We start from the raw sequence: 27,546 nt of genomic DNA, 5'->3' as shown, positions 1-27,546 counted from the left end.
GCAGATTAAAGTATTATAAATGGCTTGCTGTTCTCTGCGTGATTACTAACTGCTCTTCAAGTTTTTTTATACCTGATTAGTTTTAGTCAACATGTTTTTATTTTCAGGGTATCCTGTCAAACCCTGTGAAATGTGTTGAATTCCTTAATTTAGCCGTAAATTATTCACTGATGCTGTAAAGCCTCGTTTCCAGGATTTCATTGGCTGTACGAAGCGTCAGTCATCTGCACAATCGGTTGCAATTGGCCCGATCTTTACAGGAAAACAGGAAGTACTAGCTTTTCTGAGTTTTTATTGGCTACTGTGGCTGTGGGCATGACGTTAAAGACTCTAATTGGTCAAATGAGGTGTCAATCAAAAGGGTCGCACTGCGGCGGTCATTTTGAAGTAAATGTTTGGCGTCCTATGCTAACTGGAGCTAACAAAACCTGGAAGGTCAGCGCGTCTGTCGGCTGTTTTGAAACCATCTTTTCGTGGATTATCAAAGTGTTTTGGACGAAGTGTTTCGCTGGATTGGATCTCCTGGATATTTGCTGATGTAACCGGACGATGATTGGTTGAGAACTTTGCTGTCAGACTTCAGGTGAGTTTCCTCAAACCTGTAACCGTTTGTTGGTCGCTCGCGTTGGTTCTGTGTGGAAATGGTTCGTATCAGTGGAACCACAAGAATCTGTTTTCTAACGATGTTTGACATGAAATTTAAACGAAGTTACGTACAGAGACGGCCCGCAGGGAGACCGTTCGAGTCTGAACCCGGAAGTAAAAATAATCTTCCGGTTACGGCAATAATCCCGTAAACGGAAGGTAATTTTTCACAAAACCAGGTTAAAGGTTTAGGTTTAACTTACTGCCCTCACGTGCTCAGTTAGTTATTTATCGTTCAGTTGAAGCTAATTTAAGACTAATCGCGTGGATTTCTTCAGATATTAAAGGCTGTTCAGTACAAACTTCACCTCTCCAGGTTTCCTCAGTGTTTCCTGGAGGAGCTGTGGTGGATTTGTTGTGAACACCTGTAACAGACCGACGTCACACCGGAAGCAGAATGACACGTCAGAGCGAATCTCACTTCCTCTTTCTGCTTTTCAAAATAAAACAGCTACACATTAAAAATATATACTTGGAGGGAAACATTTTTCAACCCAGACGTGTTTTTTTTCAAAAGAATGAGAGCGAGGAAACCAGCCAGCAGGAAACAGGGTCTGGGTTGAAAAACACCAAATTTTGGTGGTGGTGATGATGATGATGATGATGATGATGGCTCGGGTGTGAACAGAGTCTCGAGGACACCAGCGTTAGAGAAATCTTTCCTTGTTTTATTTATCACACATTTAGAAAATGAACCACACTATACAAATGTCCACCGTTCAGAAATGAAACAGGCCTCCTGCACGAACCCGGCCGACCTCAAACCAAAAGAGACAACTTCAGCAGATAAAGAAGCGTCATGGCGGCTCGAAACTCACCACCTCGTCCTCTGGTTCAGTCGCAGACTTTAATTTACAGGACCAGCGTTGATTTCGTGTAGTCGTACGGTGGACTGCGTCGGCTGCCCAGTGACTCGACTTTTATTTTAACTTGTAATCTTTTCATGGTCACTGTGGTGCAGGTAGGCAGTAGCATGCAGAAACCTTTGGATGCGGCTCTCCTCTGATTGGCTGTTGGCTAAATTTATTACATTTGCGCTATGTAAAGAAGGGAGTAGGGTTTGTTTTTTCCTCTTAGAGTCTGTGGTTGTTATTTACAATATGACAACAGGGAAGTGTGTGTTTGTGTGTGTGTGTGTGTTTGAGTGTGTGCGTTTGAGTCCTACAGATGGGACGGGACAGGCGAGCGTGTAGACGGGGTTTCCCAGTCTCAACCGGAGGGGTTTGTTCCTTCATCGCTGAAGGGAGAGCAGAAAGTTCACACCCTCCTCCCCCTCAGGTTGGTGGTTGGTTGTCATATCAGGGCGGTCACATGGTCAGCGACACACTCACAACATGTCCGCCACTCAGAGGGATCCTCACTTTATTACTCAGACAGAAAATTAAAAAACAAATGAAGATAACAAATAAAAATAAAACTGAGGAGAGCCGGCGGGCGGAGGGAGGGAGGCCGGCCGGCGTTCAGGCCAGGTAGCTGTACGTGTCCTTCTCGCCGTCCACTCGCTCCAGGTACTCCTTCTCTATCAGGATGTCGATGCATTTCTGTCCACAAGAGGGAGACAAAACCCAACGTGAGACCAGGAACGCAGAAAACCATTCAGAGGAAATCAACGTCACTCTGATGTACTGCAGTTTTAAACACATCTTGGCCTCATTCTACATTTTTCTTTTTGTCAATAAATCATTTAAATGAGGAAAACCAACAGCGTGTCTGTCCGTCTCTCAGTACTTTGTGACTTCCTGTCTCTGTCTCTCATTTATTTATTTATTTATTTATTTATTTATTTATTTAAATGAAACAGGAGGGCGTTTGCTGTGGACTATTTTCATTGGTGGATTCATCTACATTTTGGAGCTCTGTGGCTCAAATGAATGAGATGAATGAGACTGCAAACGCAATATTCATGAAAGTTGGAAAATAAAACGTGTGTGTGTGTGTGTGTGTGTGTGTGTGTGTGTGTGTGTGTGTGTGTGTGTGTGTGTGTGTGTGTGTGTGTGTGTGTGTGTGTGTTACCTTGATGACTGGAACTCTGGGCTTGAATCGAGACGACAGCTGGTTCAGGACTTCAGCCAGAAGCTGCTGGTGCTTCAAGACCTTCCTCATCTTCATGATTCTCACTATGGCAGCCTTCAGACACACACACAGTCAGTGTTATTCCATCTCTTCACAGAAATCAAGACATTCAAAGCTCGTGAGGAACTCGGACTCTGCAGGAACCTCCGACATGACCAGTTTACGCCTGAATCTTGAGTCTCGGTGTGAACAGTCACCTGGATGAGGAGCTTTCGATCCTCCTCGATGTTCTTGTGAGTCGTCTCCTGCTCCTGTTTCTGCTCCGTCTTCATCGGGACGTTGATGTTCACCCTCAGTTTCTTGCTGTGGTGGAGAAAAAGTAAAGTGAATTAACCAAACGTGCGTCACCACGTCGGACTTCATCGAGCCGTTTGAGTTTCTGCTGGTGTGCAGTGAAAACAGGAAGTCAGAGCAGTTTCTCACTTCTTGTATCCGAGGAAGAGTTTGATGACGGTGTCGGGTTTGAAGTCCATCTCGTCCACATTGGCGTTCTCGTCCTCCATCACCTGACAGACAGACAGACAGACAGACAGACAGACAGACAGACAGACAGACAGACAGACAGACAGACAGACAGACAGACAGACAGACAGCCGAGTGATCAGTCTTTTGTTTTAAAGGAGGGCTGGAGACGACACACTGGATCAGTGCAGCGTCTCAGAGTCACAAACTGACCTCAAACCAGCACTAAAAACCCAACACACACAGGTTAGATGGAGAATAAAATAAGTTTTCAGCCTATAAACACAGTAAATGTTGTATCTGGTGCCCTCTGGTGTTCAGATTGAGACAGAACTGACAGCCTGTGAGGTAAACGTGTGTTTCACAGCTTCAGGCTGAACTGATGCTTTGTTTTACTCACCAGCAGCTTCGACTTTAATAAAATCTGCAGAACTTGAACCAGGATGTCCTGATAATGAAGGAAAAGGTCAGTTAGTAGAGAAATCAAACGTTTAGCTTCAGACAGTTTCTGTTTCCTGACAGATATATCAGTTGACCTCTGACCCCTGAGGAGTCCTACAGAGAGAGTGTGTTTAAGCGTCGCGCTCACAGTTTTGATCTGTGTGCTGTCGGTCAGCTGCTGGACGGTGTAACTGTCCTCTGTGTTGTACTGCAGCAGGATGGCCATCTGGAAGGTGGAGGCCTGCAGTGTGTACCTGTAAACAACAACAACAAACAACAGGCTCAGTATGAACTCATGGCAGGTTTAAGATGAACACAGAGAATCAAAGCTCAGCTACGACCGAGCCTTCAGTCTGCATCATCCCGTCAAACAGAAGCTGATAGACCTGACGCAGCGCCCTCTACCCGTCAGCGCTAACACTGCTAACGCGCCGCAAACACGCTCTACCTGTTCTTGAAGCAGTTGGTGACCAGCTCGCCTTTGGACAGGTGATAGAGCCAGGTCAGCTTCCTGCCGCTGTGTCTGCTGGCATAAAACGCCGTGAAGCGCTGATAGCTTCGCTCCAGCTGCAGAAAGACACAGAGAGGACAGTTCAGAGCAGTGGTTCTCACACTGGGGTCCGGGGACCTTCAGGGGGACGTTCTGTGGGAGGTCTGCGGCTGGAGGAGGGGTTTGATCGGCAGGTCGGCACTCGCCCAAACAGGTCAGAACACGGAGCAGATTCTCATCTTACTGACTGTTTCAGACAGACAGGACTAAGCTGCTGACACTCAATCAGTCTCACCTCAGAAGGCAGCGCGAAGGTGCAGGACTGCTGGAAAGGCCAAGACCCGGAGCTCAGAACCTGGATGCTGAAGTCCACTGTGAGACACACACAGCAAGAAAACATCTGTTCACACACACATCTGTTCACGAGCGCTGATACACCAGACTGCACTTAAAATATGGTCGATTTAAAGTCTGAGCGTGTGAAGCTGCAAAACTACAACACAAACACCAGAAATGTCTCGATTTCTTCAAGTATTTCCTAAAAAGCACGACCGTCCTCTCACACACTCATTCATTCACTTCTGTCTTTGAATGCAGCGGTGTGTGTGTGTGTGTGTGTGTGTGCACTCTCACAGTCCAGAGGCTCGGAGTTGGTCAGGTGTTTCTTGAACTGTTCGTTCAGGTCTTTACTGACGCCGATGTCCTGGAACATTCGCTGCAGCTTGGACGTGTACTCGAACCCGCACGCTTGCTGCACGAGAAGAAGAAGAAGAGAAGCGGCTTCAGTCGGAGGTTTGAGGGTCTCTGTTTGTCAGAGCGCGACGGACTCGGACGCACCTTGAGTTTGGAGATCATGCTGGCCTCGGCGTCGTCGCTGGCGCTGTTCTGGTGGACCAGACGTTTGGCCAACATCTTGGCATAAAACTTCTGGAAAACGTCTTTGTCCTCGATGTACTTAAAGACAACCATCTGAGAGAGGAGACGAGGCCTCATGAGCGAACAGTATGTGCAGACGTACAGACACAAATACACGCGGGACTGATCCCAGAGCAGTCGGACTGAATAAACCAGAATCAGTCATTTCTAATCAAACTGTTCACTGACAGCAGTTTTCTGAAGTGTCCCTGAGTCCAAGTGTCCAATCATGTCAATCATTTTCATCTGTCTTCAAAGGTTTCGAGAGACGCGTTGAGCGCTGCGTTAATAGGACTAGTATCAGACTCAGGATGTGCTGCTCAGGTGTCCTGAGCCTCCACACGTCACACATCAGTAACTGGGTCAGCTGAGTCCACTGCGAACACACAGGTCAACGTGTCTCACCACTTGGTTGAGCGTGTCCTCCAGTTCTGCCTCCTCTGGGTTTTTAGAGCTGGAGAAAAAACACACACACAGTTTGTATTTGCTTCAGGTGGTGACGGCTAAGAGGACACTGCAGAGAGTGTCTGTCCCCGAGCTCCATGGGACACTCCTGACCTCAGAGACAGGAAGACAAAAACTCTCTAGACTATCTCTAAGACTTCTGCATGCTGATGCGTTCACGGGAGCTCAGCGGAGGAAGATCACCCACCTCTTCTTCAGTAAGGAGTCGCAGTATCTGGCCAGCAGCTCGGGGGATTTGCTGGACGACTGAGCCATCCTGGTGACGGCGTTGTTGTTGATGAATCGACCACATGCCTGCGAGGAGACGGACCGGCGTTAGCGTTACAATCAGATCTGTCTGCTGTCTCGTGGACATGTTTGTTCACTGAGGGATTACTGACTTTGTCCAGTGCTGCCACGAAGCCGGCGTCGTTGTTGAAGGCAGACATGACCAAGGCGTTGTACTTCTTATGGACGTCCAGGGTGGTCTGGACGTACACTTTAGGGTCCTGGAAGAAACACACACATCTTTGGTTGTTATCAGCGTGAATCTGTGCACAGAGAACAGCATCGCTATAGAGAGAAAGCGCTCCGTACGTTGAGCGCGGCCTCTCCACACTTCTCGATGGCGGCCAGGCCCTGGTTGTGGATGTGAGTCTCTAGAAGCTTCTTCAGTTCACCCAGACCGTCTGTGATCCGCGACACCAGGTTGTACATCCGGCCGAGGTCTGAAAAGAGAAACACAACAGCGTTAACAGCCAGGAAACGTCATGGTGACGGCGAGTCGACGGCGCGGCGCGTCAGAACGGCCGTCTGATCACATCAACCTTCACGTCCTGTCAATATTTTGAGCTGATCAGCTTATTTATTGTCCATCAGGACCTCCAGCATTGGAAGAAGTAGTTAAATGTGTGAAGCTGTGTGTAAATAATTGTTAGCTGGATGTTTCAGTTTGAGCTCCATCAGCTGCTGAAGGTCAGCGGTGACGGAGCTCACAAACACACGAAAACAAAACCACAGCTTCACCTTCATTCTTGTCGGCATCCAGAAGGTTCTGGAACTCGGTGTGGAAGATCTCCAGGTGCTTCTCTATGAGGACCTGCTCGCACTTCCTGGCCAGCTCGTCCTGGGTGGATTCATGGAGGTAAACCTGCACACGGCGCTGCTCCTCCAGCAGCCGAGCCTCCGCCTGAGGGGGAACACGCACAAGAAACAAGTCACTCACAGTTTCCCTCCCTCCGTCCCTCCATCCATCTATCCCCCCATCCCTCCATCCCTCCCTCCGTCCCTCCCTGCAGCTGGACAGACGCCCACCTTCTTCATGTACTCGGTGACGGGGTTCTGCTGCAGGAACTCTGTGCTCTCGCGCGTGTAGAAACGTTCGGTGTCGGTGAGGAACTGACACTCAAAGTACTCCTTGTAGACGGACAGCGTGGGGCCTTTGGCGAAGGCGTCCTCCTCGTTCAGACCCAGCTCCACTGCAGAGGGAGGACAGGTGAGACAGGAGAGCAGGTATGAGCGTGAGGTGATTTCCATCTATCAGGACAGCACGGGCCTAAAATCAAGGCTGACATGAATGTCTGTCTGGGGCATTCAATCGCTTGCAACTGGACTTTGTCAGTTTGTCTTGGAAATATGGAATATTCACAGGCATGACATGAACGTCCTCCGCTGGCCGCTGAGGACTGATCACAGCTACAGAACACACACTGAAAGGTCTCACTGGTTACACACATGCAGCAGGGCTGAAACTGGCCTGACATGAAGATGACTGTCTGCAGTCCACTTGGTTCAGGTTTGGTCTAAAGTTTCAAACAGGGACGCTGGTTTTGGTAGAAGTGTGCTGAAGGTGGTCTTTGCTGAATGGACCTACCGTAAGACTGGACCACACCGCTGATCAGTCTGGTGTTAATGGTCTCGCCATTCCTCTCTCTCTCTATCAGCTTCAGCACGGCGTTCGTTACCTGGAACACAGACACGTTATCTGAACAGCGACACACAGCGCTGCAGGTTAAACTGTGCACGTTAAACTGTGCACGGTTTGTCTTTAATCACTGCTGTGGAGCTTCGTTGTTTCTCACCCCACCGCTGTGAAGACACAGTAAACACACCTGTTTGTTGAGGGGTCGGAATAAACACTCCCTCCAGGTCACCAGAGCCAGCTGGGAGGAGACGGCAGCGACGCAGAGGGGACAAGAAAGAGAAGGTTAACAGAGGTCGAGTCCACTCTTGATCAGTGTGACCCCAAAACCCCACAGAGCCTGGACATCACAGGGCTTAGAGGCCTTCACTGGGGCAGGACACTGGTCCAACTGGAAACCACAGAGGCCTCATTCTGTACTCTTAGATGCTGTGTGAACACGAGCATGAAGCTGAAACGCTGGGCAGGCTTCACACTTAAAGCTCTATCAACAGCAAACTTTCTGTTTACATAAGCATGAATACATGAGAGACGAAGCTGATCAGCTGATGCACAGAGGACGCTCTGACAGGTCACACCTGTGCTGTTCATCAGCTGGTCCCTGGCTGGACGTTGAGTTTCACTTCCCATGACCACCCTGGGTTAGCATCTTTCATGCTCTGTGACACAAGATGTCACAGAACGAGCGTGTTTAAGCGTTCAGATTAAAGGCTAAAACACCCGTTCAGATCCGAACACGCCTCCTGTGAAGCCCCACAAGCATCTGCTAAGCGCTGATACAAAGCAGCGGCTGCTCACACGTACCGAGTAGATCTCATAGATTCCCTTGCGTCCCTCGTCACACTCTCGTCTGACCCAGTGGCGGTTGAGGTAGGCACAGATCCCGTTGAGGACCTTACTAGAGAAACGGTAATCCTCCCACTGCTGGGTGTAAAACTTCAACACACACTCGTCCATTAGATCCTCGCCATCCTGGAGTGAAAGCCAGCGAGGAGGCAAGAGGAAGACAAACGGGAGGAGAGCATTGGTAAAACATTGAGGGCGCATCAGCATCTGTGACGTCTGAAGCAAACAAAGACGCGCTAACGTCCAGTGATGATCCTCTGAGACTCACCTTCAGCAGGCTCGTCAAATAGTTCTTCAGGAACTCCTTGAGCCGCTTGTAGAGCTCCAGGCCTACAAACTGAGCCCCTCCTGGAGTGGTGGACTTTTTGGAGGGCTTGGCTGGGGGCACAGAGCCCCTGCCCTGGCTGGACTGGTGGACGCTGGTGCAATAGTTATATACATGTCTGAAGGAGGAGTTAAGGAATGAACGAGGCGAAGGCACACATCACAGAAAGTGCTCTCCTCAAGCAGTGTCAGCAAAATCATCTCTGCATCTCTGAACTTCAGAAACACAAAACATGAGGAAGAGCAGTGACGCTGCTGGTCATGAACTATTTGAGGAAGGGGCTTCTTGTTCCTTTACACAGAGCGTCACTCTACAACAAAGCTGCTCTAACTGGGGACCAGCGAAAGCCAGATTTTAGCTGCATACAGCTGAAATTAGCGCTGTTCCTTCTGCCTGACATGACAGGATTACAGCTCTGAGCTTACATGGCTGGGTGCACTTTGCACTTCAGGGAACTGATGACATCCTTCAGTGCAGGGAAGCTGCAGAGGACGAGCGGGCGTGAAACAACAAAACGTGTCCTCAGAGAAAGCCTTTCTTTCCTGCCGCGAGCACGCCGTGGATGTCATGTCCGCACACTGAAGGAGTGATCAGCTCACCTGTGACTGCAGCAGAAACATCTTCACTTCCCTAAAAAACACTGCGGTGACGAAACCCAAAAATGTTTTTGAAATAAACACTTCCTCTGACATCAGGGTTGGTGTCTGCTGAACTGGCACACAGTACAGTTAATGATGAAACATACTTGAAAGTCAGACGACAGTAACTAAAATCTGCTCTTCTCTTTCCAAATCTCACGCTGACACGTTCAAACTGAACCCAGATCATTCTCTTCACTACAGAAGATATTAGCAAAGCTACAACCAGTCAATGTGAAGTTCCTGAACTGATGTAAGGATTCACTTTGTTGAGTGACTAAAGGATGAATCCAGACACATGCTCATAAAGATGACGCCCCACAGCATCCCCCCCCCGCCCCCCCCTCACAGGATACGTGTAGAGTTCCATGTAGCGTGACTTGGCCATGCTTTGCCGCGTGTACACCTGCTGGATGCCAGCCCGCAGGTCGTCCCATATCTGGTCCAGGCCTATCTGTCTCAGTCCGTGGGGGTTCTGGGTCCTGTTTGACGACATGGTGGAGCCCCTTGTCCTCTCCTCTCCCTACCGAACAGTGTCCTCCCCTTCCTGCTCCGGTGAGCGTCGGCCCCCGGCTCCTCTCCTCGGTTGGTTTCTGTCCTGACTCGCTCTGCTCTCAGAGTGCGCAGTCCATCTGGCAGCGGCAGCAGCGCTTCGGGTAGCTGGTCGACGGTTGTGAGATGGGATGCAGTCCCCCTCTGCACGCCTGGGTGGCGCTGTCTCCCACTCCTCCACCTAAAAGCTTTGGCACGCCTCACAGATGACCTGCAGCAGGAGGACAGGTACAGAAAAAAAAACACATTCTGATTAACAATCTTTGACTGCTTTGTTATTACCAGAGACGACTGATTAAATCCCAGCATCAAAAACCAGAGACGCCCCACACCTGGACGCACCATGTACCTCCACCTGTACGTGACGGCTACCTCTCTGACCTGCTGCAGAGTCCACACACAGTGGCGCTGCCACAGGCAGCCCTACATCGAGATTACCTTTGACAATGACACCAACTACCAATGTTTTATTTCATTTATCATCAGACGCACACAGGAAGTGTCGAGTTAAAAAAATATCTGTTTCTTCGTGTCCATTCTGTCCAGATGCAGACATGTGGACTGCAGTGAAAGGTGTAATGTTGCTGGTGTGATTTTCATAGAAGACGTGATGTGCTGTCCAGCTCGGCAGTGCGTCCCAGGCATCAGTTCTCAGTGCTTTTAGCAGTTAGCAGGTAGGTTACGTGGATTTACCTGCTGAAACCTGGCTCTGATCCCTGCAGACACAGCTGACCAGACTCTGACGTCACTCAGCTAATGACAGATTAGTCCACTTCCACACCTCCCTGACTTCCTTCAGCAGTCCAGTGGACACAGTCCCCAGTCCCCCTCCTTTTAGAGCATGACAAGCCAGTTTTTACTTTCAAGCATTTGTCCAAAACTCTCTTTTAGTGGCTTCATCATTTTGTCGTCCACTGCATCGCCTGCTGGTGACGACAGTGGAGTGCTCTGTCTTGTTCTTAACATCATGTGTCCAGTCGTAGAACAGCCTCTCTGCTGCAACGTCAGCATTGATTATTGATTATCCCAGTCTCCACAGAATACTTCCTTTTCCTCATGCAAGGCTAAGTAAGTTACCCAAAATGCAGCCGACCCTTTCACATGATCATCATCCAGGCTCTGCGCTCTTACAGTTGATTTGGGCTTTGTACGTTGTACTTTTCCAACAAAAATCTATTTTGGGCATCTCTGAATCAATTCAGAATCACCGAGGGTAACAATCACAATTACGTGAATCAATCCCCACACCCACCCCCACCGACCACGAGGTCAGCTCATCACTGCGACACGACTATGCGAGTAAATGCAGCTGTTCAACAGCGGCGCTGATGACGGTCCAAGCAGGCCACCTCATTAAGGCTAATTGACAGACGGAAAGCTGTAATTTCATCCCCACCGTCCGGACAAGAGGAGACGTTTGCAGCATCAACAACTTTGAAGCCACAGAGAGAGCGAGAGAGAGTGAGAGACATGATTATTTGTGCATACAGTGCCAATAAAAAGCCTTCACCCCCTTCAACTTTTTCATGTTTCTCCGTTTTACTAAACTGAAGCAGAGTGGAAGCAATGAGGCCTTTGGAGGCCGATCAACAGGGGAAAAAAAACTCTTTAACATGTACGTGACATCTAAAATACCAACCTGAAGCACATCACCTCATAATGCTCGAGGTAAGTCACTGTGTTCACTAAAGTGCAGAGAATTTAAAAGTTTGCATGTGGAAGTTTACTAACTTCCGACATACTAACACACATGGAACATCCTCATTCTCCTCATGTGACACACGTTAAGAAACATTCAGACATCTTATTTCCAAAACGCCCCGCATGGATTCATGGTACATATCAAACAGATGTGTAGACGTGACACACCTCTCGGGTTTATCAGTGGAGTGTGTGAGCTACAGACAGACAGAGTGACGGGCTGAACACACACGGCAGGTCCACCTCACGTCCAGCACATCTCATGCATGAAATGCTTGTATTCTCTCTGAGGTATTTCTATGAACAGCGGGTCACGCTGCGTCCCGCCACGCTGCTCCTGGTGTTTTACATGACAATCCATAAAGATTTTAAACAACAAAAAAACAAAAAGGGGGCGTATCTGTCCGTCACACTGGAGCTGCGAGTCATGAAATTCAGCTGCACTGTCTCCAGAAACAGTCGCGGTGTGGAGCGCTGAGAGGAAAGAAAAGCGCTGTGGGCTAATTTTCACTGCAAAATGCAAGTGTGTGTTCATGGGAACGGAGCGATGGTGGCTAGACGCAGGAAGAGCTCCAAACCGCCTTCTGTGGCTGACTTCACACTGAACTGCTGTCATGTGACCTCAGCAAAGTCATTTTAGGCCAAAGGATGCACAATTTTATTTTTTTACAGGATCTGGTTTAATTTTGACAAAATTTGGAAAGAGACATGTAGAATAAAGAGGTTTTGATAAAATCTGACTATTTTAAGGTCAGATCTGGATACCTTACCTAACAGAAGTGTTCATAGCAATGCTAAAGATTCGTTCAAGGACCGTCGGAAATGTGAAATTTCCGTCTATAATTTCAGTTTTTACGCTGTCTGGTTATAACAAATGGGGCAATTTTGCAATTGTGTAAAAAAGGCCTTTCAAATCCACCAGAAGGTTGGGAGGGTTAAACTAATGAGACACACATGAACATTTAGGGGCTCATGCTGTGTTCAAACACACACAGGTACCGGATGGAGGTATGACGTCTGAAACAGTCATTCAAAAGGAAAACAGAGCTCAGGCCTTGTCGTGTAAACGCAGCGTTAGAGAATCAGACTAAAGGAGGGAGTATGGGCAGAAACTGCTGTGTACATGTAGCAGCGCTGCTATATTTAGAAGGACCAGGCATGCAGCGCTGCCCGTCACTGGTCATTCACAGCTACCAGGGCCAGACACTGAGGACGCGACCCAACAGCAACAGTCAGTCAGTGGAAGAGAGGAGGAAGCTGACTGACTCGCTCCGTTTACTTCCTGTGCCTGTTGACAAGCCCCGGCCGCTGCTGCCGGACGATGAGCGAACGCTTGACGCCTGAGCGGCTTCAGCGACGGCGCTGCTGCTGATGAAGACGTGGGAGACCAAAACACTGGATTTGGGTCATGTTCTGCTTTTTTGCTGCAAAATTATCAAAATGGCAGCTGATTAAATCGACCATTCGGCTAATTTTTCAGCTCTAGAGTCTACCACACATTCCTTCCCCAAACACAAAGCAGAACACGGTGAGTGACGTCACTATTGCTTAAATTAGACTTGAGGACCGACGGCATCGTGGTATCACTGTGAAAACAACTCCAGCATCACAACAGAGAAAATATGTGATTGAAGCAAATAAACAAGACATTTACTGCAAACAAAACTCAATTTTTAGGTCACGTGAGGCACGGTTAAGGTTTACTTTTACTAAGATTTTGCTCAGGGCTGTTGTTAGAAAATACTGGAAACTGTCATCACCAGTTCCCAGACCCCAGGCGACCTCTTCAAACTGCTTGTTTTGCTCGACCAACAGTCCAAAACCCTAAAATATTCTATTTTCAAAGATATTGCACAGAGAAACACAACAAAGCCTCACATCTGAAGAGCTGAGACCATTGAACAGCTGACATTTTCAGTTACTTGATGATTTGAATGACTAAGCGTTATCTAAACTGTTGGCAAAGTAATTTTTGTCAACTTTGTTACAGCAGAAGAAAGAAACAATAATTGTTTATATTCATTTTCTGGGAAAACAATTTCCCAAAGACCTTTTGTAGAAAAACTCTTGCGCAGCACAATTTTCAATGCAGATACTGCTTCTAGCTACACTGTGAGCAAGATGACGGCGAGACGCGGCGAGGCAGACGACGAGCGTCGACACGGCAGGAAGCTCCACACACATCTTTCATCCTCTCCACGTCAACCTCAGTCTCCAGCATCACTTCCCTCGTTCCCACAAATGCATCCATACAAAACTACAATTGTACTCGACCTGCTGCAACAGTTTGGCTTGAAGCAGAAGGTGAAATCTGACCGAAGCTAGATTCCCAAAGTGACGACAAGCAGTGGCTCTTTGTGCTGACTGATATGCGACATAAAGCCTTTTTATATTCTTCCAGCAGGATTATGCATTTAGTCCACCTACACCCAAGCACAGGAAGTGATCCTCGTACCCTGCATGCTGTCATTGGCTGGGGGCAACACACCCACTGCCCAAAGGCTGACACCCAGAAACATCCAGAACACAGCAAAATCCAGACATACAGAGGGCGGGGTTTCAGCAGACAGACACCAACACACACTCCTAACAGGGCAGACGTGATGATTTCTGATGGAGTCTACGTACATCTCTTCATTCTGCCTGTAAGTAACGTATTTCAGATTTCCTGTATTCATCACAACAGACGTCACGTCATTGACATGTGAAAACACTCAGGCAGGATGTAAGCACCTGGTGGGCGGAGCTGTGCAGAGTTCAACACCTCACATCAACACCCGCCCAGAGGGCTAACGTTAGCATGCACGCTCACTCGTCTGTGTGAACATCTTCACACTGATCGGTGTTTTAACATATCACATGAAATGAGGACCGTCACAACAGATCTGAGATTCGGATTTGATCTCAAAGACGGGGGTTAAAAGAGCACATTTATGGGTGTCAAACATCAATCTCATTTTTGCTAACCACTAAAAGAGCCACAGAACATTGACTAGGGAACAGAGACGTGGATCTGGGAAAATCTTTTACCAACACTGAACGACTCCCAGGGACATCAGGTGTGTTACGAGCCTGTCCTCGACGGCGTCGGCTCGCTCAGCCTCGGGATGCTGGCTGGTGAATGGACTGACGGACGCAGAGCTGGGCCCACGCAGCTCGGCCCAGACTCCAGACCCCTTTCAGCCTCCGCTCGACTTCGGCGGATCCTCGTTAAACTCGGAGAGGCGGCCCTACCTGAGGTGCTCCAGCAGTTGCCATGGCAACTAGGGCAGACAATACCTCCGAGTAGCCCTTCGACAACATGAGGCAGAGCTTTCATTCATTCTGTGTCTCTGGTGCTTCTATTCACTGGTGGTAAAGAAAGGTGCCCTTCACAGCAGCACTGGGATCAGATTTCAGATTCCCACACTAAAAGGTATTAGATATGTGTCGCTGCAGTATCTGACCTAGAATCAGCTCCACGGCAATGCGAGCAGGAGTTACAGGATGGGGACGGCTTGTCGGGCGGCAACAGTTTCTAGAAAGTTTGTTGTGAAACAGGAATCCCGTGGCAAGCCGTCAACAGCGGCGCCATGGTCGCCACGTTTCTCTTTCACACGCGACAGGAAGGCAGTAAAGTTCAAAGGTCATGACTCATTTTAGGGAACAGCAAGCCTGTGGGTGTCCATCAACACGTGCTGCTGAGAGTCCATCGGCCTGTTTACGTCTGATGCCATCACTTAACCAGGAGAAGCAACTGAACGCCTCTTTCCTCCTTCAGACGTCAAATAATGAAGAACAAGAGTTCAATGAAGGGTTAGAGCTGAGCGGTGTGAATGCATCACTGAAATCAAAATGGCCACCTGTCAATATCTGTGCCGATACTGATCTCATTAAGAGGAAAACGTGCTTATTAAATACAATCTTATTGTCAACGTCATTTTCATATTCTGTGTTTACGTTGAGTCACGGTGAGCCCTCCCTGACCTCATGCCACCTTACATTAAAATCTTCTCAATAACTTTCAAGCAGTAAGCAAACAGGTTTTAAAGCAGAGACCTGAGTGGAACGATCAGAATCAGCAGCAGGAAAGTAAAGTTGATATTTCCATTTCACCCAGTTTGGAACTAAACGTTAACAACATTAACACATCAGCTCTTACCCTGCTGTCTGCTGTCCACAGCAGCAAGACGAGTCCAAACCCTGCAGATTTTCATTTTCGGACTTCAAGGTGATGACTGTTTACCTGAAGGCAGACAAAGCTCACCTGCGTTCAGCTGCTGGTTTCTACTCTCCCACGCCATATAAGTCTTTACTGTCCTTGTAGGACAGTCGGTTTAACCACAACAGAGTGTGTCCGCCTCGAAGTCGAGTGTGTGAGAGATTTGCTGAGCGGGAAGGATGCTGGGAGTGGTGGAGCGAGACGGGGAGGAAGAAAGCGAGGGAGAGCGGTGCTCGTGGGAAAAAAGCTCAGCCTGGTAAATCTGATTACCCTGGTCACCGTGCGTCCCGGCCAGACTCAACAACCTAATACCCTACATTTAAAACACAAACAATGCAAAGCACAGCAAAACACATGCAAACACACACAAGCACCTGCCACCAGCACACTTTCAGAGCGCAGTCAGACAACAACACGTCTGTTACTCTGATTTTAGGATCTGATCTCCTTCCTTAAAGGTATTGGTGACCAAAACAAAAGCATGAATCTCTGAGGATCTGAGGATGGACACTTCTTCAACGCTGACATTCTTGCTAAGCGCGTGTGTTTGCGTGTGTGTGTGTGTACATAAACCGATCATGTGCCGGGTTAGGCAGTGAGGGAGGACATTTCATTAGCGTAAGCAGCTTTTGATTTCTGTTGCTCTGCACAGCATTCAGAAGAGCAGCCAAGCTGAGACTCGCGGCCCCTTTGGATTGACTTTACAATTGCTGCCCACAGCACTGTCGCTTCACAGCACCGTGTACATGCTAAGCAGACAGACCTGGACGGGTCAGGCCGGGTAGAGGAGGAGGTAAGACAGCCCAACCACACCTGACGTGACTTTAAATCTTGACTTTGTCGGGGGCAAAGTGATTTCGCTGAATGTGGTTTGAACACAACAACAAGCACATTGTTTCTAAGGATACCAGTCTGTTGACATCCTGCTGATACGCCAATAGCGCTGCCGTAGAAGCAGCATTAGTCATTTTATGCTGCCAAACACTAACGCAGACTGATTTCAGCCATGCATGCCAGCGTGATGCTGAGCAGAGAGCATCTGATGTTGAGAAAGGGCAGATCGGGTGAAACATGTGCTCCATGTAGCATAAACATCACTGAGGAAAACAACCTGTGAAAATTCAACATTCCTGTCAAAGCCGCAACACAAAAAATCTTTAAATGTGACGCGCCGCCATTTCCACAACGTCAATAACAGCAGCGTGTCATGAAACTGTGGAGAGAGGACGAGCAGCAGTGCAGTCGGAGTTTTTGTGTTATTTGTGTGAACATACATCCATAAGATATGACAGAGCAGATGCAAGTCTGGATATGAGCGTTTACTGCTTTTAGCCACAGTGCAGAAGTCTCTGAATCACCCTGTGTGAGGATGAAGTCTGCAGCTGTTTTATCACGGCGTACATGCAAAGTTACCGTCCTACATCAGCTGCTCTTTCTGTGTGAACACCAACATACAGACACTCACCCACTCAAACAGGTGGATTCTGAGGGGATAAGGGGATTCAGCTAACATGGCCACGTAGGACAAACTGCATGCTATCTCAATGGCTGCAAGCTACCAATATTTCAATGTAAGTCACACTTAGGCTCAATAAAGCTCATGCAAGGAATGAACCAATTTCCTCGCACAACGTTTCCTCTGATGATCTGTATCACTGTAGAAATGATCAAGATAGCATTATTATTAGGCTACATCTGCTTTAAACTGCAATATCATACAGGTCTAGGATCAGTTTTATGACACTATTAGCATGACCAGCCCACAGGAGGTCCTTCCTCCTGATGGCCATTCAGCTCTATAACTCCTCTCTCCTCCTGAAGTAGAACTCCTACCCTGCTATACTATTCTCATCACCATTTCTACCATAATATGCATTTTATACCTCTGCTCTTAAATTCATTATTTTAATTTGCACATTTGCATTACCCTTGGCGCATACACATTTGCACATTTTAACCATTTATTATTATTATTATTATTATTATGGCTACATTATCTCTGTAGTAGTTTGTGATTTTGTTTTTTATCTTTTGAAGTATTTTATCCTTCTTCCTAACTGTGTGTTGAGAAACTTGTATTGTAAGACAGAAATGTCCCTGCAGGGATCAGTGAAGTTTTTCTGAATCTGAATCTATTTGACTGCATAAAAAATTGCAACTTTCTTTCCTCTTTTAATGTATCAATGAATACAAGTCATACTAGAAACACAATAAAGACTATGTTTCTTCTGATCATCTAAAGGAAGCCTGTGTGTATACTTCGCCTCTTCCATAAGTCTTTATGCGCCAATATACAATAATACAAATGTTAGATTTTAATCTAAATGTAGTGATTAATTAGTGTAGATCTCTGTCTGGAGAACTGGAGCACACATTATTGACAACGTTTGGGTTTTAAAAACTCCAAATATTTGACAAATAGCAGAGCTCCTGTACATTGTCAAACACAGAAAGACAACAGGACCACCACCAACTGTGACTGTGGTGTTTTTCTTTTTCACTTTAAAACTACGACTAATGTTACCTCAAACGTCAAGACGAAGAGAGAGAGAGCGAGCAAGTGAAGACATTTTCTTCCAACAGAGGGGCCCTGATCATTCAAGGGAAACTTAAGTATAATTTAAAAATATAATCCCAGGGAGTTAAACTGTTTCCTAACATCTCCAGGCCTGGAAATGACTATTTTAACACAGCAGGGCTCTCTGCAGTATTCCTTTGAGTGTGGGAGCCCTGTGTCACATTCAAAACAATCACATCTTCCATAGATGCATATTTATGTAAGCAATGGCATGAAAACACACAGCAGCCCTGAGAAAACAGACGACACGTTAGAGAAAACTGGCTTAAGAGCCTACAGAAGATAAAATATTATTTAACGAGTCTGCAAAGTCCCTGAACCTTGTCAAGTGAGACACTCCACAACTTTTCCGTGACTGCTTCATCCATGTTAACCATTTACAAACAGTAACTAACGTTAACAGTCAGGTGTGTCAAACTGTGTTTATCCCCACTAAAATCAAAGAAAACAGACAGCATGCAACCAACTGCACTTTCCTCCGACAGAGGGGTCCTGAGCATTTCCTATTTTCCAGACATCTCCAGGCCTGGGAAGTGACGAGGACCGGGTCTTTTCCAGGTATTCCAGGAGTGTGGGAGTCTATGTCAGGTTCAAATCACTATCCTTCACTCAAAGCGGCACAGGGCCGATCTGTTCTGCCTAATGACGAGCTAAATGCTAAATAACGACACTGTACCCACCCCACAAAATACGACGAAGCTTTTCATTAAGCGCTTTTGAAAATATGTATTGAGATTATCCAACACTGGTCTGCGAATGGTGTCAGACGCTGCTACGCAATGCTGCTAGCCATCATTAGCTCCCAGGCTCGATTAGCCAGTTAGCTTGTCAGTAACGTTAGCTTGGCTGCCTAGCGCTGGGTGGAATAGCTTTAAATCCGAGTACAGCCTCTACTGGGCCACATTTATAATCAAATTAAATACACATTTAATGTATGAAATATATTTAAGATTAATGCTGTCTTGGCTGATCAAACCGCAGTGGCAGGGGCAGACGAAGTGTCTGTGTTGTTGGTGTAAAATGGCAGCCTAGCCTCTCGGGCTGCTCAATAATGAGTCAGGAAAACACTTCGCTAACCGTTTAGCATTAGCCAACTAGCGCTTGGCTAGATTGATTGGCATAAGAAAACAGCGCCACCGGCTAACGTTCACAACTCTGAAGCGTCTTCTTACCATTTTAAGGCCGTCGCTGTCACTGTATAATCGTTGTGTGTGTGAATTTTCGGCCCGAAAAACTGTCTCCTCTGCCGTCTTTCGTCTCTCTGTGTGATTGCTGCCCGATGCTAACTGCGACCGCTCTGCTTCGTTCGCACAAAGATCAGCTCAGCAGCCACCGAATCATGCTGCCTTCAGGTGCTGTCGGAAATATGAGCATTATTAAAAAAAGCGCACATGTATGGGTAAATGAAGTGACAAAGGAGGCTGGTGAGATAATGAGATGACATAAATACACTGTGCACGGTTAACGTACAGAACACATCAAGCAACATTTACAAAGTTATGCTGCGGTTGTTTAAAGTTTCAGGTCAGCTTCAAGGAGTTTTTGCTTCAGACTACAGAATTTTGCAAGAGATATTAAAAAATAACCATAATTAAGTTGATTTTGATATATATATATATATATTATATTAGATTGACATACTAAATAAAAATGTAAAACATTCAGTATTCAGTTTCAGTATTATCGTATTTATCTGTAGGGAATCAATCAAGTGTTTTTCGAATCCACATTAAAAAAAGTCTAAATCCAGATCTAACCTAAAATCTAAAAACCTCCCTTACAGAATAAAGTTTCTGATACAGTTTCCCGCTATGCCTAATGTGTTGCTTCATGTTTTGGAAATTTGGTTTTGTGTCTTTGTACAAGCTTTGGAATAATTGATTAAAAATAAAGGTGTTTATTCCTACTGGAAAAGGTCACTTTCAAAGACTAATATTTATTTTTTTAGTAGAAATCTTAAATATTTTTATGAACTATAAATAACAATATTAAAATCACAATTTAAAACCTTTTTCTTATCCTTATGTTTCCTGTTCTCATATTCCCCCAAAGTAAATTGTTTTACATGTTTACTTGTACTTTAAATGAAAACTTTTCTTTCCCTGAACATTGTTTTGCTTCCCACAGAGCCATTGTCTTTGGTTTTGGTGGAATAAACTCTTTTCTGCTATAATTCAAGTCCTGATGGAGGATCATAGATTAGCCTGCAGCCCAGGTGATATGAAAAGTCAATAATTACAATGATTGCATTATACAAACAGTTAAAATAAATCATCAGAGTTATTGTATGCTGAGTGATTTATAAATTAATAGTATAAACCGACTCAACATCTGTAACAGCCAATGATCGACTCGCCTCGGAAGCACTCGGCATTGAAAAGTCTGAGCTGACGAGGATTCCTCGAATGCGGCATCATCGTCACACAATGGCGTCTGTACTGGACTACAAAGATGGCGACGCAAAACAATCGGATGTTGCAATAGCGCTCACGCATGCGCATTCGGCTGTTTCGGTCACCTAATATGACATTTTAATTATGCATGCCTGAGACGAACGCACGATGCTGACATTTATCTCCCTGTCCTTTAATCTGTGTGTGTGTGTGTGTGTGTGTGTGTGTGTGTGTGTGTGTGTGTGTGTGTGTGTGTGTGTGTGTGTGTGTGTGTGTGTGTGTGTGTGTTAGCCAAAGACTGCTAATGTAACATGAGAGTCATCCCAGTGAAAACAAACCCAGACAGCAGCTGACTCTGCACCGGATCCGCCTCCAGACCGGCAGATCCGCGTCACAGTCACATCTGTTTCACGGCCCGTGCAGACCGGGTCCACTCAGGTGTGGGCGCGGTGACGTGTCAGCGGAATCAAAGCAGGAGGGGGAACGAGCTTCCTGCCAAGGTGCAAAGGCTCACGTGGACAGGTAATGTTCGGCTGTGACTGATCTCACTGCTGTTAGATCGGCCTGTTTCAAGCTCAGTGCGCTGACTGAAACATTGATCATTTCCAATAAAATCTGTTCCAGGAGGGAACCAAAACACAGCTGCGTGGTCTGCATCGCTCCCCCACCCTGAGTGCCTTCACCTGCTCTGACACAGGCGGACAGCGACCGCTGCTGCTGGACGAGAGAATGACAGAAAGACAAAGACCGTCACTGAGTTATCTACAACATATTTCCTTCAATTTACCTTAAACTTTCACCACTTTATGCATAACTACAGCCCCTTAAAGAGAAACTCCTCTCACTGTCATGGAAGCTACACAGTGCTTTACGATAAGAAATAATATTGCAGAGTGAAAGAAGAGACAAAGGAAATAAGGAGAACATATTTTAATTTCAAAAGCTATAAAATCAAGAAACAGCCAAAGAAAACTGCTCTCCCAAAGGTCAGAGGGCACAAAAACATGGTTTATTTTTACTCAAGCATAAACTGGAAAGCAGGACTTTTACTTGCAGCTGAGGATTTTTAAGTTGTTATATGTACCTTTGCTTAATGTCTGAAATGATGTTAAACACTACATTACCCATGACCCCCAGACTTCTTGTATCAATCAAATGCTTTATTGTTGCGACATGGACCAGAATTCACAAGAAAAGTGAACCTGGTCTGAATATGACCCTGTGGCCTATTTAATGATAAAACGAGACAACAGAGCAGCTGAATTTGCTCTCTTCAGTATTCGTGTGTTCTGTGGATTATTTTGTGTGTCCAGGACGTCGTTTCTGCAAAGACACACTGCTTTCCAGTTTCCTCAGTGTGATTTTTCAACGAAAAAAGCAAAATCCCCAAACCTCAGCTGTACTGAAATCTTTACAAAGAAAAAAAAACCACTCGAAAATCAAACCATCTCAAATCACAGACAACTTAAATTTACCTGCATGGCAAAAAAAAGCTCATAATTAAGTCGTGAAATCCACGTTTAAGTCAAATGTTGGGACCATTTTCTAATAAGGCTTCACTGGAGGTGAATGACGGCTCATCTGTGACGCTTCATCACGTCAAAGATCAATAAAAAGCTTCTGGGTCATCAGTTTGTGAAACGCTCATTTCTAGATACTCACAGTGTCAGTGAGGAAATACGTTTGTGTAATTTGGGTTTGATTTGTACACGACATACATATTTATATTCAAAGTACACAACACAGGATGGACTAAACAACTGCAAACAAAACATGTAACGTTTCATTTTTCTAACAAAGATCCTTTAAGTTTCATATTGAAAGACGTGATTTGAATCCAGTTTGAAAACCGGAGCTTTGTGTTCAGCAGCTACAGCCGGCCGTGACGGGAGGACAGGTGACGCTCAGCGTTTCAGGACAGGTGTGTGCTCCATCACCTGCGTCTTCATCTGAAACAACAACGAGGCAAAAACACACCGTGAGTGACCTGAACGTAGAGCTGGATGACGGCGCGTGCACACGTTTGCAGAGAGACATGTAGAGACACTGCGTTTTTTAAAGGTCTGCAGGTAAGAGAGCGCGTCTGAGGTGACTGGTAGCCTCGGTTTCACATCAGGTGTTTGCTTCAGGTGAAAACCATCACAATGCTCTGAACATGCTGACAGAGACTCCGTCACCAGGAACTGTGAAGGCTTCAGCTCGTTGATCTGGAAGAACAGCAGCCACTTCCTGTTTTGTGCTGTAAAACATCCCAGAGGATTTCCCCCAAAATGTGCAGTAAACTTCTGTTTTTTAGCTCTTTGTCGTTGTTTTAAACGGCGTCACACTCTGGATCTGGTTTCCATCAACGTGTGCAGTTTGATGAGCAAACTGTCTGCCCGGCACAGCTACGAAAAACTGAATTATTCTGGTCAAAATAAATGTTAAAATGTTTGACACGACGTTCATGAAATGCTTTTTTTAACTCAGATCAATGTAAATAATGAAAGTGTGAGTTACAAGTTGTCAGACCGGTTTCTGTTTCCTCTTTGCTTGCATCATTTCCTGCTGCTGCTTCAGTCGTACTTCCTCCAGACTCATACAGCCACCTGTTAGTGCACACACACACACACACACACAGAGTCAGATCAACAGAACAGAGAACACACTCGAACATGAAAACTCGTCTTGCGTGTGTGTGTGTGTGTGTGTGTGTGCGTGTGTGTGTGTGGGTCTCACCGACGCTGCTCGGGTTGATGGAGACGTAAGCCATCGCTCTGCTCAGCCGAAGCTCCTCTAAAGCGGCGAGCTCCGCCTCCGCCTCTGCCCAACCAATCACAAACCACGTCACAATCAACCCAACATGGAAAACAGTGATGTGAGTCCTACTTGATGATGTGACGACTCACTTCTCTGGATCTCTCGCCTCTTCTTGGGGTTCGGGGGGATGACGGTGAACGCTTTGTGGCTGAAACACAAACACACACTCTGATGTTCTCTGTGCTGTAACACGTCAACGTGCTCGGCGTTCAGGTGATGCTCCACCTGCCCACGGTGACACAGCCAGCGAGCAGAGACACCTGGATCCTCCCACTTAAAGGACCTTTTACCAACCTGGATCACTTTGGGAGTGAATCCTGCATGTTTTTGCAAACCACAGATACGCTGAAACTTTGTGTTTCTTAAATTTCAGCTCTCAGCTCACGTTGTGACGCGCTGTGGTTGAGATCTGGTTCAGCTTAGGCACAAAAACCACCTGGTGAGGCTTCAGAAAACTCATGTTTTAGCTTAAAATACCTGCTTTGGACGGCTGGGAAATGTCCTGACCTCTCATTAAACACACGGCTCGAACAGTCGTCTCTGCTCCTCCTGATGAGGAGGTCAGCTCTCATTCATGCACCTGTGATCTGAACTACGTCACTTTGACACCTGCTGGAAAAATGTATGAAACAAACAAATTTAATGTATCTGTGGTTTGCAGAAATGTACAATGCCGACGCTTTGTTCTGGTGAAAGGCCTCCTTTCATCCACGCTCTACTGGTTCCCAACCTGGAGGTCGGGACCCCACACATTCCCCTCATGGGTTGGACACAGAGAGGATGGACACTGCTGTGATGGACGGACACAGACGCCGGCTCATTATTCACTGATGATCACTCGGTGCACGTGGCTCCTCAGGTAAATCTGCGTTGTTTCTCCGGATGAAACACTGACGCGCAGGTTTGCATCAGTTCACCTGCAGGTCTGTCATGACAGTGGGTGGTAAAGCGTGTGGGATTAATCCACTGCAACAGATGGCCGCAGACAGCAGCAGGAGGACGTCAGGGCAGCGTTTAAAGCCAGAGCCGTCCAAACGTTTTCACCTGCAGAAACACACTGAGAGGACTGACGGCGCTGAGGAGGCCAACGGACGCTCTGTTTCATTTCTGAACAGAGCAAACGGTCCTGAAAGAGGCTGAAGGTGATTACAGTTCAGGGTTCAATGTGCTGAAGTTTCCACCTGTAACCAGCAGTGACACCGACCTGTGCTACCTGTCAAAACATTTTAAAGGTGTGATCCTTTCAAAAGAGAAGGAGTCGCATCAGTAACGATATGAAAACTGAACTATTTGTCACAGGTTTCGTTTGTGTTTGCAGCCACATCAAAAGCAGCCAAAGGATCCATTATTTTCCACCTTTCCACATGGATGAGACACTGAACGGGAACATGCATCCATGTCAGATGCTCAGTGCACATGAAGAGCGCGCACAGCAGCTGATGGAGAGACAGAATATAAACCCTGTGACAGTGATTCTTTAATCCATCTAACCTCTAATCAGCCCAGAGGATTCTGCTGTCTATGGATTTTTAATTGTGTGTGTTTCAGGCTGAGAACACACCCGTGTTGAGAGTTCTCGTGTCTCACCTCTGACCGGCGTGTTTGGCCTCAGCTCGGACACTCCGCTGCTCCCTCCGGCCCGGACACGCGCTCACCTCGCGGCTTTTCGCGCTAACGGCAGCGTGCGTCACGGAGCTGGTCGCCCTCTGCCAATCCGGGTTTGTTCTGGGCCCGTTTGCGGTGGTCCTGGGAGCGGTGGAGGTGGACCGGGCTCTCCTCTCACAGCCCGTTTTGGAGGCTGTGCGCTGCGCCCTGGTGCTCCCCTCACACGCGCCCCGCTGCGGACACCTCGGGCAGCTCGACGCGCGGCTTTTACGCGCAGCGGGCACCTGGAGTCGACTGTCTGCTCCGTTAACGGCTCTTACCTCCACTTTTTGGGTTTTCTCGAGGGTTTTTCTTGACGCCTCCACTGACTTTGGCTTGATAACTTTTGTGGCTGGCATTTTTATTTCACGGTGATGCTTCTGTGTCCGGCCTCAGTCTGAGGAAGAGAGCCGTCATCTTCAGCTCCTCCATGAAACACCAAAACTTCAAACCTCAACTTTCCCTCTCCGTGGCTGGTTGCTATGGAGCTGGCACCCTGGCAACTACACTGTCAAGTCACACAGATCAGGCAGGACTTCTGGTCCAAACTTTCAAAATAAAAGGTTGAAAATGGTTGAAACGAACAACACAAAGGGGAAACGTTAAACGACAAGAAAGAAAAGAAAAAACAACAAAATTTAGCGGCCAAGGTTATGTTTTTAGGCTGATGAGGGCTAAGCAGGTGCATTTGAGGCATCAGTGATCATTTCAATTTCATCACTGACTCTGAGTCCTGCAGCTCCCACCACAACCAGCGAATAGAGAATAAACTGGCTTTAAGCGATGAATTAGTTAATTAATCAATAAGAAGCATTACAGAAATTTTACCTGCAGCAATCTTAACAACCACATTCTAATTGTTTTAAGCAACTTCAGCCTCTCAGATTTGGATATTTTCTGGTCGCCTTCATCTTCTTCTATGGTAACAGTTGGTGGACGAGCTGTCTGTAAATATCTGCTGCGTGAAATCATTTCACTCACCGTTTTCTGACATTTTTGGACAAAATGCTTAACCAAGAAAACATTCATGAGAATAATTGATGATGAAGGTTTGCCGGTTGCAGACCTACAGGAAGCCATCACCTGTCCTCCATGGCCTCCCTGCACGCTGTCAGTACACCTGGAAACCCGCAGAGACGTCAGTGCTACAGACTGGATGAAACACGAAACCGTTTCATGCCCTTTTCTCTGATGTCATGATTAAACCTTTGCTTGGAAACACTCCATTTGCCATTCGGCGTTTTATTTTGAAAGCCCAGCCGCCTGGTTTCCGGTTGGGTCCTGACTGTCTGTGTTGAACTTGCAGCTGCAGATTAACGTCAGTGACGCAGCACGGTATTTGTTGTCAGTAGGTGTCCGCGCGCACAGAGCCAAGTCCAGCCAATAACAGACGCTCATCCGATTACTGCCACGCGACTCTACACAGGTCACATGACCGCAGACTGCGAGATTATACAATACACAATCTATGACTGGAGAAATGTCTTTGTTTTAGTGACACAGACACATAAATGAAGTCCTATTCTGCAACAAAAGAAAAGAAAAGAAAAGAAAAGAAAAGAAAAGAAAAGAAAAGAAAAGAAAAGAAAAGAAGACTAAAACCAGACTAAACTTTATTTAAGTTTCTTCAAAGGAATAAAAACATCAAAAGCAAAGATGGAAAAGAGGAATAATCTGTTAACTGAAGAAGAGATTAGAGCTTTTTAATTAAATCATCTTCATACGTTTCCTGGAAAAGCAGGACAGTGTGTGTGTGTGTGTGTGTGTGTGTGTGTGTGTGTGTGTGTGTGTGTGTGTGTGTGTGTGTGTGTGAGAGAGAGAGAGAGAGAGAGAGAGAGAGAGAGAGAGAGAGAGAGACATCAGCAACTATCTACTGAGCACAGACAGAGTCCAGTGATACTTTATGAGCAATCAGTAGTAGAAGTAGTAGTAGTAGAAGTACACTGACTCGAGTACTCTACTTAAGTACAGTTTTGAGGTACTTGCACCTTCCTCCATTACTCTTATACTATGCTACGTGATACCTGTAATACCTGTCCGTCACTGGGGAAACGTGGGGCTTTTGAAGACACTGCATGTGTCAGATGATACAGAAATATGATCACTTCATAAAGTCCAAACAGCCACAGACTGACCTGACAGCTCGCTCAGTGGCTCCCCCTACAGGCCAGCTGCAGCACTGACATGCTGCTCACGTCAATGCATCATTAATGTTCAGATGATTCGTTGTACAGTAAGTTTACTCTGGCAGGATCCATCCTCCTGCCTGTTTTCACTGCGATGCGTTTTTACTAATGAAGGCTGATATAATCATTCTTATGTCTGATGGTTCAAAGTTACCAAGTACATTTACTCAAGTATTTACTTGAGCAGCCTGAGGTATTTGTCGGTTTTACTTGAGTATTTCTATTTTATTTATCTTTCTAATTGAGCTCCATCGCAGAAAGTCTGTACGTTTAATGCGTTTATTTGACAGCT

General features: G+C 46.5%; 2 protein-coding genes across 2 annotated transcripts; both read right to left on the bottom strand.

The window, feature by feature from the left end:
- Positions 1-1,292: 1,292 nt before the first annotated feature.
- LOC139346625 (cullin-1) lies at positions 1,293-19,600 on the bottom strand. Its single transcript, XM_070985796.1, has 22 exons — positions 19,405-19,600; positions 9,557-9,963; positions 8,506-8,680; positions 8,196-8,363; positions 7,582-7,632; positions 7,344-7,434; positions 6,785-6,948; positions 6,497-6,659; positions 6,068-6,198; positions 5,872-5,979; positions 5,679-5,785; positions 5,432-5,480; positions 4,949-5,080; positions 4,745-4,862; positions 4,407-4,483; positions 4,070-4,188; positions 3,770-3,875; positions 3,581-3,628; positions 3,142-3,224; positions 2,916-3,021; positions 2,659-2,772; positions 1,293-2,186 (listed from the first exon to the last, which is right to left on the bottom strand). Exons 2-22 carry the CDS (start codon positions 9,694-9,696, stop codon positions 2,106-2,108), a joined length of 2,331 nt encoding a protein of 776 aa, XP_070841897.1. The 5' UTR covers positions 9,697-9,963; positions 19,405-19,600; the 3' UTR covers positions 1,293-2,105.
- Positions 19,601-21,539: 1,939 nt separating this feature from the next.
- Positions 21,540-25,575, bottom strand: LOC139346948 (uncharacterized). Its single transcript, XM_070986328.1, has 5 exons — positions 25,012-25,575; positions 23,514-23,572; positions 23,344-23,427; positions 23,137-23,213; positions 21,540-22,574 (listed from the first exon to the last, which is right to left on the bottom strand). The coding sequence occupies exons 1-5, from the start codon at positions 25,425-25,427 to the stop codon at positions 22,530-22,532; spliced, it is 681 nt and encodes a 226-aa protein (XP_070842429.1). The 5' UTR covers positions 25,428-25,575; the 3' UTR covers positions 21,540-22,529.
- Positions 25,576-27,546: the final 1,971 nt, after the last annotated feature.

This window comes from Chaetodon trifascialis, chromosome 18 (assembly GCF_039877785.1).
Source record: "Chaetodon trifascialis isolate fChaTrf1 chromosome 18, fChaTrf1.hap1, whole genome shotgun sequence".
Classification (NCBI taxonomy): domain Eukaryota; kingdom Metazoa; phylum Chordata; class Actinopteri; order Chaetodontiformes; family Chaetodontidae; genus Chaetodon; species Chaetodon trifascialis.
This window is presented reverse-complemented; position numbering and strand designations above follow the sequence as displayed.